This window comes from Crocodylus porosus, unplaced genomic scaffold (assembly GCF_001723895.1).
Source record: "Crocodylus porosus isolate Cpor-Errol unplaced genomic scaffold, CroPor_comp1, whole genome shotgun sequence".
Lineage (NCBI taxonomy): Eukaryota > Metazoa > Chordata > Crocodylia > Crocodylidae > Crocodylus > Crocodylus porosus.
Window position 1 is genome coordinate 189,495,226 of NW_017728886.1, and position 15,053 is coordinate 189,510,278.

Here is a 15,053-nt window from a genome sequence, read left to right on the forward strand (position 1 = left end):
GAGCCCCTGCAGGGATGTGCCTGCATTTCCGGAACCCAAAGTGGATTTCTATTCACTTGCTTGCCAGCTCAATCTGCTCAGGTTAGACTAACTTGCAAAGATTGAATCAATTCAGGCTTGGGCTTTTTGAATGTCTGTACTTAGTCTTGATGGGCCAGATCCAGCCCACAGGGCATACGTTACCCACCCCTTATGTAGATAAATGTAGCCATATACTCCTATCTTGAGTGCTAGAATTGTGAGGCTTTTAGCATTTAGGATGTGCATATGCAGTTTTATGAGCACCTAGCTTGCAATCTGTTAACTCACCTTATGTCTAAATTGACGTTTCATTTTAAAATCACATTAGAATGTTATTTCTGAAATATCCTGATTGTATTAAGCATGTGAGCACTATTAAAATTATTAGGTTTTAAATGAGTAAATACTGTTAGCCATTTTTTTCAATGTCAGCTCACTTAAATAGTGTAAAAAATCCACACAGACTTTAGGATCTCATAGAAGGCTTGTGCCTGTAAGTTGCCAACACGGAGGCCTCTTCAAACATACCTTTCTAACTCCATAACAGAACCTTCAGATCTGTTTCCTCTCCAGAGAAATACAGTATCCCAAACAAAGTTAAAAGTTGTTTTTCCCTTCAATAACAGCACAACACCAGACTTTAAAACCTATTTCTCAACAGAAGAAGAATGCTTTTGGCAGGGGTGGGAAAATGAAGGTCTGCTGAGGTTATTGAAATTAGGGTTTGAGTGTTTCTATGAAGCCTGCCTACACTATGCTAGCTACTTGTTTAACAAGCAGATGGTCAGAAAGATTTGGTGAATAAAGCACTTGACTAGCATTTGGGTACCAGGGATCTCTTCTGAGATCTGCCACTGACTCATGAGAGACCATGTGCAAATTACTTCACCTTTCAGCAATATGTACAATTTATTAAATATTATCATTACTCTTGTTGAAAAGCTTATGCAGGCCTTAAAGGGCTCTAAAACCAGAAGTGAAGTTATTTTCATTTACTATTATTTCAATATGATAACTGGAAAACACATTCTATATTGGGGTCTCAGTACTGGTGATTTACTCCCCAGCTCATGAGGTATTGTCACTGAAGTGGCCTGTTCTGTTAGGAGTAGATATTCTGGGTAGTTGAGAAGCAGTGCTGAGATAGAAGCTTCGAAAATGAGTCTTGGTTTCTTTGACAAGAACAGGATCTGTGGGAATGGTAATCTCCTGAGGGATAAAGTATAAAATGTGGGTGCCTTTATTTTCATGCATCCTGCTCTTCCAGGCTGCAAACAACAGGAAATAGCAAATCAAAAGGAAAAAAACAAAAGTTCCAGACCCACCAAGTTATAGGACAACATCCTGACTTCTTGCTCCTGGGGCAGGGGGCTGGACTTGATGAACTTCTGAGGTGCCTTCCAGCCCTAATGTCTATGAAATCTATGAAAACTATGAATCCTTGTAATACGCTTATTTTCTTTATCCAGCACTCACTTCCTTTAAATGATTACTATTCTTATATGCGTATAGAAGCCTTCTATCTGTGTGGCATATATTCCATTTTATTTAATCCTATTCTATTCACGTTCTTACACCAGCTTTATCACCACAGCATCTGGGCTCTGTCCAGTAGTTCAGACAATTTAAAATGACATGATTAGCATTTGTCACTTTTGGTAGGTGTAGTTTACATGTTGCAGATTAAAAGCCAAAGAACTGATCCTAAATATAGGTAACAAATACATTAGGAGCTCCCCTCCCCCTAATACCCACACTACAATGACATTAAAGGACAGCAATAGAGAAAACATAACCAGTAGGCTAAATGCCAAGGATTCCAGACCCTGCAGCTAGTGGATAGCCTGAACAAAGAGACACATCCTAGAATGCATTTTAAATGAGGTCAGGCTCCTGCTTTGACATATTTTCAGCAAGAGCAGACTCTGGAGGTGAGGGTCTGCCACCTAGAGTGTCCTATCCCCGCTTCAGCTGAAGACAGACAACTGAAGGAGCATTCCAGACAAATGCAGATGGCATGATGGACAGAAGGGGAAAAGGGTGTACTCTTAACTTGTTAGCTAATAATTTGGATTAAAACAGGAATGAAGACAAAGTAATTTGGGTTTTAACTTGGATTAGTCAACCCCTGGCTTTTTTATAGACTTTAATTTGAGTTGCTAGCCCAAATTAATACCCAATCTGCCTTTTCTTTGCTGATAGTCTAACCCAAGTCAGATGACTCAGGTAAACTAGTCTGAATTAAAAACACATTGTAGACAGTGGGTGCATCTACATGCTTGCTTTACTGTAGAGCTGCCTAATTAGCTCCTCAGTAAAGCGTCACCATCTACATGTGCAGCACTATTAGGCTGCAGAAAACTAATGAACTCCACCATTGTGCTGCCTGACACAAGTACTAATCTATGATGGAGTTATTTAGTGCACCAGAACACACTCTGTAGATAGTGTCCGGGGTTAATTGAGGTGTGAGGATGCTACAGTGAGGGCTACCTAATGGCTAGTCCTGCACTGTAGTACCCTCATGCTCCAGCCAGCCTCTCTGCAATACGATGAACTGGGGCAAATCAGCTCCAGGCTGCCAGGCTGACTCCCCCAGAACAGCTCAGTGTGCTGTGGCCCCGGAAGCATGTGTAAACACCGTGCCCAGAAGCAATAAACTCCAGCACAAACTGTGCCAGAATTTATTTGGCTGTGCTAATTGTACGTCTAGATGTGTCATCTCTGGGGTAACGGAGGATATTGTCTATTAAAGGACAATGCTCCTTTAAAGTGAGTTGACAGCCATTACTAAGTGTAATGTGCCTCTTTTTTGGGATTTGGGTCTGTACCCTTTACTGAAAAACCAACAGTCTTAGTGGGTGCATCTATACGAGATGCTGACTGCACAGTAGCCCGATAATACTGCACAGTAACATCGTATGGCAAAAACCGGGAAGCAGTGCTACTGTGCACTAGCGTCACAAAAAAGGCATTTGCTGGCACTACTGCGTATTAACTCAGGTTACTGTGCATTTATTTAATACTTATTTATACAAGTACTAAGTAAATGCATAGTAATGACTGCACAGCAATGTCTTGTGTAGATGCGGCCAGTGAGTGTGAGTTCAAATGGGTCAGGATTAGAAAGAGCCACAAAAGCCGTATCTTGAACCTTACGTCAGTGTGAATTTTGAGAAAGAAAACAACATTTGATTTAATTTTAATAAAAAAGGAAAGAAGAGTTTGAGGCTATTTGTATTTGGAAATGTAAAAATATTCCTAGAGAGGTGGATTAGTAGGCAGAGGGGAAGTGTCCTTATGATCTCTCTCTCTCTTTTACCAATACCTACAAAGCTATTCATTATACATCTCTATTATCGGCTTACTTGCTCAGTTTTTCCTAAACCTTTTGCTGGTTTTGCTATTCAAATGTCTTTCTTTCTTCTTATTCTTTTTCTTCTTTCTTTCATCATTTTTTACCATAGATGACAATAGACTAAGCTACTTAAAGTGATCAAAATCTGAGTGAGGCTCAGAAGCAGTGTCCCAGGTAGGCACACTGGGCACAACGATTTTGTGGGGCTTGCGAACAGAGGGAAGTGGAGGAGGTATGATTTCAATAAGGGTATGGAAGAGGGATGGTGCTTCGGGCCAAACCCAGAACAATGCAATCCATCTGTTCCTGGCCTCATGCTAACAAAAGCTAGGAAGCTAAAAGTTAAGATTTACACTTTTTTTTAATGCAGACTACTGTTAAATCATACAGACACATACACACACACACAAAAAGAGAGAGAATCTCCCTCACAAATACATAAAGAGAAATACAACACGAGAAATACAATATGATAAATCTGAATATCAATCTTTCATCCAACACACTGATGCCCAAAGTAAGCCCTGAAATCTAATTTCTTTTTCCACGTAAGATATAATTCACAATGTTATCCTGAGTATTAATGTCAGATTTTTAAGATGAGAACTTTCCAATAATTGACATACCAAATGAGTGCGCAAACATGCATACACACATCACACACACGTGCATGGCCTCTTGCCTCAGATAACTTGCATAAATCTAGCTCTAGCCAGAAGTGAAATTAACTGGCGGCTCAGCCAGGTTTTCAAGGACAATAGCCTATGCTACACAAACTGTGAACACCTTCAAGTAAAGGGATTTGCACTGCACTCTGTTTTCCAAACAAACAAACAAACAAAAAACCCCCAAAGAAAAACATCACAGCTGAAAAATATATTCACTGCTTTAACAGTACTGATCCCCTTTTAGCAAACCAAAATCTTTCAACTTTGACTTCCAAATGATTTTCTCTGTCACCACATCCTGTCCTTCAAATGTAAACTCAAATCATTGATGAACAATTGGAACTCTTTTACTCTGACCTTTCCAAACCTAACAAGTTCTTTCAGGAGTACCAGCCAGGTAAGGGTCCATTCCAGGAGAAATGGAGGAAATAAATTAGCACAAAACAAGCCATTCTTTGACTCAAATTTCTTTTCAGAAGATGCACAAAATTTAGCTCCATTCTATACCCTATTCTTCAATTATAAGAAATGATACTATACAGCCTATAAATGATGTACTAGAAACAAAGGACAATTAACACATCCAATTATGCAATTCTTGTTGAGTTTATTACTGGAAATTTGGATTCACTGGCAGCAAAATATAAGCAAAGCTGGCAAATACCTTCTGTAGTTTACTTTTTTTCCATCCAAACTTTTCTATGCCAGTCCTTAGTTGCTGACTGCCAGGAGGGGCAGAATATACAATTTCCAGTTCCACTATTCTAGGTATTAATACTCTAGTAGAAGTGGGTAAGGTAATGGGTACGGTACCTGCAGCTCTGTCTGGAAGAAGAATTTCTGTGGACACTGTGTGCAGTCGTAGATCTTGTCCTCTTGTCCATGGGCTGAGAAAATATGCTGCTGCAACTTGTTTGCTTGAACAAACACTGAAATATTAGAATGATAGTGAGCTTTTCATTATTGCATTTTATAAATGGGGAGGCTTTTGTAAATATTTCCCTGTTGACACACAGCAATCCAAGAGGTAAAGTTAAGTTGGTACACTATAATTTCATATTACAGTTATGTTATAAGGGACACCAAAAACCCTGTTTAACTACATAGTGGGTGCATCTACACGTGCATTAATACGTTGTTGCTACCGCGCATTAAGTTTACTACCTCTGAGATACTACATAAATGTGCAGTAGCTGGCACTAATATGCAGTAGCAATAGTGCAGTCTTTCTGTAATGCTTAACACACAACAGACTAATTCTACTGTGCGTTAACACATTTTTGCCGTGACATGCTAATGTGCAGTAGAATTAGTTTACTGCGCATTAAGCGTCTTGTATAGACATGCCCAGTGAAATCTTTTTTCTATTACATTTAAAAGGAACAGATATGTTTTGTTCCTATATTTTATCTATATATAACTATATATAAATATAAAATATAATATCTATAGGAATCAAACTAGAATTCTTGTAAGGAGAGCCAAATAAAACAAAAATATAGTTTAAAAAATAAAGATTGAGAAATGCCAATTCCTCTTGCAAATTATTTGTAATGAGCCAAAAGTCATCAAGTATAATATACTAAGAATGAACATATATGATATATTTCCTAGCAACCAAGAGGTCTGGAAAGTGCCAGAGCCCTGTTTACTCTATTTGCCTAAAGTTAAAACTAACGAACAGTTCTGTATTTAAATGTGTTAATGCTAAAAATTATATCCCACAGCTACTCTGGGGCAATGTCTATAAATGTGAAACAGAACTGCAGGTAAATTCTCTTTGGATACTTTAAGATCAACTCTGCCTACACACTGAATGCAAGGGTTTCAATAATATAAACATGTTCAATTTTAATGACTACAAAACAAGGCCCTAAGACTGTGTAACAGTTTACCTAGGAGACATACTATTAATAATTAAATTGTATATGCCAGAGGCAGTGTTTGGGTTGGCAGCACTGACTTCTGATGGATGCCTGGTGCACTGTGACCTAAAAAAGTTTGCATCTACAATATTAATCTGTATAGGCAGGGAAAGGATTTATTAAAGATGCTGGCATTTGACTTTGACTCCACTCCTAATCATTAAAATTATTCTAATTGCAAGCCAACAAGAAATATCAGAATATTGTTCTTGTGAGTCATACATTTTAATCACATTTCTCATTACCTTAAAAAACTATTCAGATTCCATTTTCCATATAAAATTATATTGGTGATTTTTAGTTCTTGTTAATATGCTAGCAAGATGCACTGAAATAATTTAATAGTGTATAGCTAATAAAACACCATTGTTTATGATTAATGCTCTGTGTCTATTTACCCCATCAGCAAAAAGGAAAAAGGGTTTCACACAGATTGGAATCGACTTATCTCCATACTTCTTAACACATTTTACAAGGCTACTGGCTCAAACATTAAAGGATTATTTTTATCAGGTATCTCACTCACATGGAGAATCATCAGTGGGTACTCTTTAGAGATGCTAGTTTTTATATTACATTAAACCCCCCAAAAAACTTGTCATCATTAAACTCTTGGAACACTAAGATACACAGTATTAGAGTAAAAGAAAATTACCTCCTTACAAATTTGTACACAAAGACAAGAAAAAGCCTAGCAGAATCAATAATAAAACTAAAAGACAAAGAACAGCCTCACTGAAAGAATTATTGAACGCAGATGCCTAACAGGCAAACTGTTGAAGGCAGAACTATCCACACTCAGACACTGCTACAGCAAGCTGTGCAGTGAAAATGAACTATGTATTTTTTTTAAATTTTATAACTTAACAGAAATGTGGAACCTGAATACAGTGAGGTAATCAGTGCCAGCCACTGTATGTGCAAGAAGAAAAATTCAACTTTAATTTTCTTTTGCAGGGTGTACTTAGGTTTTATTTGGAGGAGAGCTGGCAAACAAAGAGGAATAAAATGAAAATATTAAGGAGTCTATTTGCCTATCAATGCACATGCTTGGAGAATGCACTAATGTTCTCCATTAGTGGAGAACAGAAACCCTGAAGTTTCCAAAATTACCATGCTATTGATGAGAGAATACCCAAAGTGTGTTTTGTCATATTTTCCTATAGTTTTGTAAATCTCAGATTTTCATCTTGTAAAGCAAGATTACGCATTGATAAGTACTAATACGTATCTTACTTTAGGGTATAATTTATAAAACATTCTATAATACATTCTATTACCCTTTTTTAAAAGTCTGCCAGCACCCTTTTAATGTATTTTCATTTCCAAGGATGATCTGGGGATAAATTACATACGCAACATTTTTGTTACTCATGATGGGCCAAATCTTACAGTTCCTAGTTCTCCTGGGTCAGGCTATTATCTCATCTGGATCTATCCCAGTGAACAACAATAACAACCTGAACAATTGTATTGATTTTAGACCTATGTAATGGAGAGCAGAACTTGTTTTGTGAAAAGTCTGCAGGATTTACTCCCTAAAGCATATTACGAAGGCCTGCCTTTTTAGGTGCCAACAACCAAACCGAACTGGAGTCTTGTTGCTGGTTCAAAGGAAAAGGCGTTAGTGTGCTTCTGCAACCATAAACAGTTATCCTTCCCTGGGGCCAAAGTTTGCTCTCAGTTACACTTAACATCTTTAATCCACCTGAACCTGATAAGCTCAGGGGGCTACCATGCTTAAGACATGCCAATTACTATGGCCAAGGGCACATAAAAGAATGGGGTAGCCAGCATTTACATCTGGCTGCCTCTGAGTCACCAGGCCAGACGACCTGTGCCCATTAACAGCTGAGTCAGGAGGGGAATGCTTTGCATGTGGCAGCCTTTGGCATAAGTTTGGAGAAAGGTTCAAATTCACATCATTGGATTTGTAGCAAGACATTTTAAGTGCTGTGCCATTGCACCCCTTCCTGGTTATAGCATTTTAAGTGTCTACAACTTTAAAGCACATCTTTATGAGTACTTTTAACCTTGGGAATTTTGGAGCATGAGGTGATGGATGTGATATGCAGGAACTGAACAGAATATCAGTTTTGCAATTATAAAAATGCAAACTTCTGATGCACAGGCTTGAAATGCAGTTCATGCAGATGGATGCCTGACCTTCCAACAGCCCCGACTTCTTAAATATTTTCTAATCAATAGTACTAATGAGCACAGATCTAATATTCCCTCCCAAACTGACCTAAAGTCAAAACACAACATAAATCCTAAAGGCCGTATAAACTGGAAACTGCATGCGTAGGCAAGGGCACGACAAGGAAACATACTGAACTTGTCCTCCTACCTGTGAAGCAGACTGGACATTTGAAAGTGCCCCCCATTCCTTCAAAGCTGTGTTCTATCAGGTGGCATTGAAGTTTGGCAGGAGAGTCAAATGTCTGATTGCAGAGTTTGCATTCATGGTTCAGTCCTTCATCTGGTGGAGAAATCAAAAGAAAGGGGAATTTCATCACAGCTGTAACAAAATGGCAAGTCCGGTATGATGTATGTATTTCTTGTTTATCTAGTCCTGATAAACCAAATGACCCTAAAATCCATGGCTGCTAAAGTATTCTGTAGGGTTTTAATACATACAATATACATCCAGACATTAAAGCCACAGCTTTGCCACCCAAATTTGCCATGGGATGCAGATGGATTTCAGTATGAAATCACTTATGGGAAAGGGAATTTACATCCCTAACAAACCAAATGGACATATTTTCAAGGGAATGCACACGGAATTAAATGTTTAGCTTCTATTAAAGATGAAAATTGTGTACTTAAACAATCTTTCTGCCACTCTGGTTGACAGTGGCCTTTCTCCCAACTGGTATGATGTGTTTTATACCCTCTTAACTCTCTCACCACTCCAGTTTTCCCTCCTTACGCCAGCTCCTGGCTTTTCTCACAGACATCCATGAATCCTATGATAAGGTATGGGGCCTCTATCACCCTCTCCTAGGATACTAGTATTTCTTCTGTCAAAAAGCCCCTCAGCATTCCCTGACTTAAGCTTCCTTGGCACTGATCCTGGGCCTGAGAACCCTTCCTTCTATTAGCTGCATGTTCCTCACGCTTTCTGCAATTCTCCTCCAAGAGCTGGTCCACATGCTGAGTTTAGGCTCTTTTCCTGATGGTGCTGCAGGATTCATCCACTCAACCACGAGGGCAGTCAAAGGCTGTCCTACTTAGAAACAGTTGCTAGGTAAGATGTGGCTTCCAGCCTTGCTACACAGGGCTCAATTCCCAGAGCACAGCTTAGAAAAGGTCCTTTTGTGTGTCACTAGTGTGTTGCACAAATAGAATTGATCTAGCATGTAAATACTGTATTTGATTACTAAAAAAAATAAATAAAATCAAATAATAACAAACTGTATTGTAACGGTCACATTTCTCAAGTAAATAAAACCAAACCAAAACCAAAACAAACAACCAACCCTCCCCACCTTTATTTAGGAACCCCTCCCCAGTCCCAATATCTAAATATCAAGCTGTCTACATAACTTAACACTGCCTGTAGTGATTAGTAACCGTAATGACTTAACATTCATGGTTGACAAGTGCTGTATATTGTCAATGGAAGCACATATAACATGCATAGTATTTTTTATTCTGCTTGAAATGACTTGCAACTACTTTAAAGAAAACATGACATGGAACTTGTAAACAGAATGGTGTCACACCTTTCTCTCAAACTGACCTTTAATAGCTTACTAGAATTGAAATAATATCAACTGTATCGCTGATCTTTCACTTCCCATTAGTCTGAAGTCTAAATTTAGCCTTGGTGTAAGCAACTGAAACTTTAGCAAAGGGTAAGAATTTTTAAAAGTTCAGCGCTGCATTAACTAAGCCACTCAGTGGATTCTATTCTGTATCTGAAGCTACTGCAAATTCACCTTGAAAAGGACTTTAAGAGTAGTTTGTAATGAAAAGGTAAGATATAGCACAAAATCTACAAACCCTAAGGCAGTGGCTCCCAACCTTTTTTTGCTGAAGCCCTAAATCCTGGTTGCGACCCCTGCTCCTGTTTCTGACTCACTCATGCCTGGCTGGGATCACTGGGATAGCTCCACAGGTGGCAGGGGTAGAGCAAGGGGTGGACCCCTGCAACCCTGATTTGGGTTGCGACCCAAGGTTGGGTGCCACAGCCCTAAGGACTGCACAAGATTGTGTGTGGGAGGGTCTCCCAGAGGCTAAACAGGCAAAAAGATATCTTCTTCAGCAAAAGCCATTATGTGTTTATTCTAGGGCTGGGGTGTCAGGCATGTGGCCCAAAGGCCAAATCTGGCCTGTGAAGCCCCATAATCTGGCCTCTGGTGCTGACCCTTTTGCTGTGTTGGACCATCCAAGCGTGCAGTGACCAGGATGTTTGCTGCCCACGGCACTCACTTGAGCTGGGTCCCAGGATGTGCTCATTCAGGGCAGCACCCTGGCCTGGCCTGGCCTGGTGGGTGCTGCTTGTGCTGGATCGGGGGGGCAGATGAGTGCCAGATATGTGTTAGAGATTCTCTCCACTAAGTAACGAACATCAATAATGATGCAACACATGCAACTTTCTTTTTCCAACATGATAAACCTCAGCAGCCTGTATAAAAACTTTGGGGCCTATTTCTGCTCTTCAAAATTATTGCCTGAGTAGATCTCTTTCTTCCTTTCTCCCTTCCTATCAGTTACTGTGCAGCAGAATGGGTGCCCTCAGTAAGGCCAGGTACGCACTAGCAAGTACAGTTTTTCTTATAACAAGCTGTAGAATATTTTTGTTCTTTGCAAACTCTTTATTAAAACACTGCTAGATTAGCCTGCTTAACTTCACCCACCCTAATAGTAATCATGGGGTCTGAAATGGTGCCTTCACTTTAGATACTGGGATCTGGGGACTGAAATTACTAACTGGTTTGCATGTGAATTTCATATGCTTAGCTATACTGTGATCTGTACATTGTTGGCTCCAAGGTCATCTCTCCTCAGAATCCTGGACTAGCTTTGTAGAGGAACCTGGAACACAGTTGATGCTGAAGAAAACTATGTTCTAAAGAGAGGAAACAGATTTGCTGCTTTGCAGCAATATGAAATTATGGTGCTTCCCTAAATCTGGGAGACAAGCTTCTTTGGGAAGATCCAATATCTTTTACTAGACCAACTGAGTAGTTAGAAAGAAGTTCTGAGATTGAGATCTCAGAGCAGCAAGATTCCCTATGCCTGAAGAAGGGTGCTTGTGCCCAAAAGCTTGGCAAGAACTTCTTTCTAACTACTCAGTTGGTTTAATAAAAGATATCACATCTACCCAAAGAAGCCTGCCTGCCTATGTCCTTAGATCAACATGGCTACAACCAAAAATCCCTACATCTGGAAATTCTTTGCTAGAAACACAAGAATTGCTCTATGAGGGAGGGCCAAATGTCCATCTTGTCTACCCTTTGACAGTGGTGAGAGCTACGTGTTTTGCAAGAGGGTATAAATTATGCATTTACAACCCTATGTGGATATTTCTTCATCAACCTGTTTGGGCTGATGAAAGCAACTGGGACAGAGAGTGCTCATTTCTGGATCTTTCACCCATCAAGACGAAGATAATCAATGCCAATTAATGCCAGAGTTACCACTGGCAAAATGCAACAAATTGTTCTGCTCAGTCTATCGAACTGAAACCTTGAAAGGTGGTTTCAAAACATACCATAGATACATGGATTCCTAAACCAAGATACTATTATACATAGACATATGAAGGAACGAGGGGTGGCTTTCTCTTGCCTTGTTCACAATAATTATCTTAGTTGAAGAACTAAAAATGGGTAGAAAAACATGTATTCCTGATGCTAAAGAAAAAAATTGGCTGTTTTAAACTTTATACTTGCTCACAAACAGTTGATCCCTGTTAGAATTTGACCTTGTTATATGTCCAATATCGCTGAGATCTGCATGATCTCCTGGCCGCTAAGGCTAGGGACAGACATTCAAAAAGCCTGAGCCTGAATTGATTCAATCTTTGCAGGTTAGTTTAACCTGGCTAGGCTAAACCAGTTTGTAACCAAAAAGACATCCCCTCTGGACTGAAAAAATGCAGGCACATGTGTGCAGTGGCTCAGGCTAAAGCAGCCCTCCCTTCCCTTCTATAGCACTGAGCTGAGTGGGGCACGGCCAGGCCCTGGCAGGATACTATGATTAGGGAGGGGCTCCCTCCCCTCCTGACCAGCCCAGCAGGGAATTGATAACACAGTGTTTATCACTCCATTAAGAAAACAGCAGAGGGACATTACCAGATACCTGTTGATTCTGCCTTTGTGCCATCTGCCACAGCAGGGACCGTAGCCAGCATGTGGTCTGCTAGCTAATGCTGTGTGTCTGTGTAAAGCACAGAGGAGTAATCCCTGGTTAGCAGGGAGTGGGAGTGGGAGTTGGGGGGAGGGGAGGGAGCAGGCCGATGCCTTCAGTCTCTGTCAGAGCTCTAGCCAGGAAGCAGAGGGGAGGTGCCGACCTTACTGTGGAGCAGAGAGCCCAGCCCAGAGAGCATGCTGGGGGAATCTGGTTTAACTTAAGATGGCAAGGCGTCTGGGACAGACATTGCATAAACCAGTTTGACCCAAATTAGTTAAGTCTGATACTACATTCAACCAGGTTTATCTCAAACTGGTTTCAGCCATTTTCAGACTGGTTTATGTGCATTGAACATCTGTTCTGTTATAGGTTTAGACCAGTTTCGGATCACTTAAACCAGTTAATGTGTAATGAATGTCCCTAGACTAACAGAAAAATTACTTGGCCTACTTTATATCACAAAACTCATTTTCCTAAAGGCTTGTCAACAAGGCTTGAAAATCCACTGGCCTACTCACATATGGTCAATAGGAAACTTGCCCAGACAGAAGCCATTTAACTTCTGCAGAATCTAAGCTTTCTATTGAAAACAAAAGGGTCTGGCTCTTATGGTTATGAAGATCAATTTAAAAAACAAAAACATATTTGTATAACCCATGCAGTATTTTTTCTGACATGTTCTAATCAGAATGCATTCAAGCACGTGTAAAAGTGCGTCCTGTTTTTCAGATTACCTGTCTCTTAAATGGATATAATATTTTTTTCTCCTAGTGACACTGGGAAACTTACTTACCTAGGATCTAGAATGGTTTTTAATATGAGCACTGTGACAGAAGAATGGAATTGGGGCCCCATGTTATATCTCAGAGGCATTCCAGCTTAGTAACATAGATACAAAGAAGCCTCCATGTGTCTATGCTACTGTTACTGTCTATGTTAGACCCACTGAGGGAACATATGTAAAAGTGATGTCTCTCTTTTAAAAAGTTTTGTTAGTATGTACTAGTTTTTGGTGTGATGGTGAGAATAGAAGTTAGAAGAATTCCTCTCTCAGCCTCAGCCAACTTTCTAGGGCAAATTTAGGAGAGTTTCTGGTCGTTTCGTTACTTTGTGGCCTACAAGATCTAGGGTTCTGACTGCTCTTCAGGTGATTTCTTGAAACTTCTTGCTTCCCTTACACACTTGTGCACATCCAGTTACAATCCTGCTCTTGATGATTCGCATGTCATTTGATGAAGTGCTACAGCACTGCAAAGTATTATATCCCTAATAAATAAATATGTGCCACTAAAAGGCTTTATTTTCAGTGTACATTTGGGATAAATCTAAAAGGCCATGGAATGCCAGAACACAGTCCAAGAGACCTTCTTCCTCACACTAAGTGCTACTATTCTTTGCTATTACTCAAAAAAAGTGCTGAACAGCTTTAAAAAATTCAATCAAAATAATCTTCTGCTCTTTAGAAAGGTGGTGGCTGACAGTAATTGGAAAATACTGTCTGACTCATTTATTAAAGTGCGATTCAGAGTCAATTGATTTAATAACCATTAGAATATTCTATTAAGGATATAATAGGTTGGCACAGCCCTATTTTTTATTAAGAGTTATAGGGAAGAAATAAGCAATGCTATGGAATTCTAGACAACCACTGTATGGATTAGACAAAATTATTGCTTGCAAAATAGGTATTAAAGCAGCAACTATCAGGAGGAGGAATAGGAAAGTACATTACAGTGCAAATGAGTTAGCTGAATGATGAAAAAGAAATGTACCTCTACTACAAAACCTGTACTTTTTCAAACGTAACAGAAAAATATGCATTGTATATTTGTAATATACTGTAAAACAAGTCAGCATAGCCTTCATGTTAGAAGTACAACAACATCATAAAAAAGTTAAGAACAATGTACCCATTGGTGACATCTACACATGCATTTACACTGGCTTAAATTTACTGTGCAGCAAATTACTGTGCAGTAAGCGGGAACAGGCCATTGTCTACACATGCAGGCATTAAAGTGCATTAACTCTGTGTGTGGACTGACTTGGGACTAAAGTTAGTCTCAAGTCAGTCCATACGCACAGTGTTACTGTGCAGTAAGGCATCTATATGTGCATTACTGCACAGTAACTAATAAAGCATCATGTAGGTATCCGATTTATGCTCCAGTTGGCATAAGTCACCATATTAACTGCTCAGTATGGGTGTGCACATGTAGATGCACACCTCTACTGCACAGGAATTTTGGTTACTATGCAGTACATAAACATGTGTAGATGCACCCAATGTGTATTATAGAACTTTTGCTTAAAATTGCATCTAGGGTTAAGATATGAATTAAGGCATAGTTAAGATCTAATGACATAGATGAGGCTGGTTTACCCAGCACTGAAAGATAATTTGATGCATGCAGAATCTTTGGCTAAGTAATTATTTCTATTTGTAATCTTTACTCAGATAATCCATAAATTCAAACATGAATCAATTCCACATAAATGTTAGTAATTTTTCATTTAAATATTTAATATTTACAGAAATATTAAATGCTTGAATGGAAGCAGGTGGATTGTAATTGAGGGGCAACTAACCTGATAATCAGCTATAAAAACAAAACAACCCATCCATCATGAATCTGAACAAAGGTAATGGCTACCTACTAACAATCCATATCAGCAAATTTGTTAATTGTATTGCAGAGAACATGGAGAACATTG

General features: G+C 39.3%; 1 protein-coding gene across 1 annotated transcript in view; it reads right to left on the reverse strand.

Annotated features, from left to right (window-relative positions):
* The window catches only part of ZNF521 (zinc finger protein 521), a 282,621-nt gene that overhangs the window by 30,852 nt on the left and 236,716 nt on the right, over window positions 1-15,053 (reverse strand). Inside the window, 2 exon segments of the mRNA XM_019547159.1 lie at window positions 4,861-4,976; window positions 8,323-8,454. Coding sequence (XP_019402704.1) covers window positions 4,861-4,976; window positions 8,323-8,454 — 248 coding nt within the window.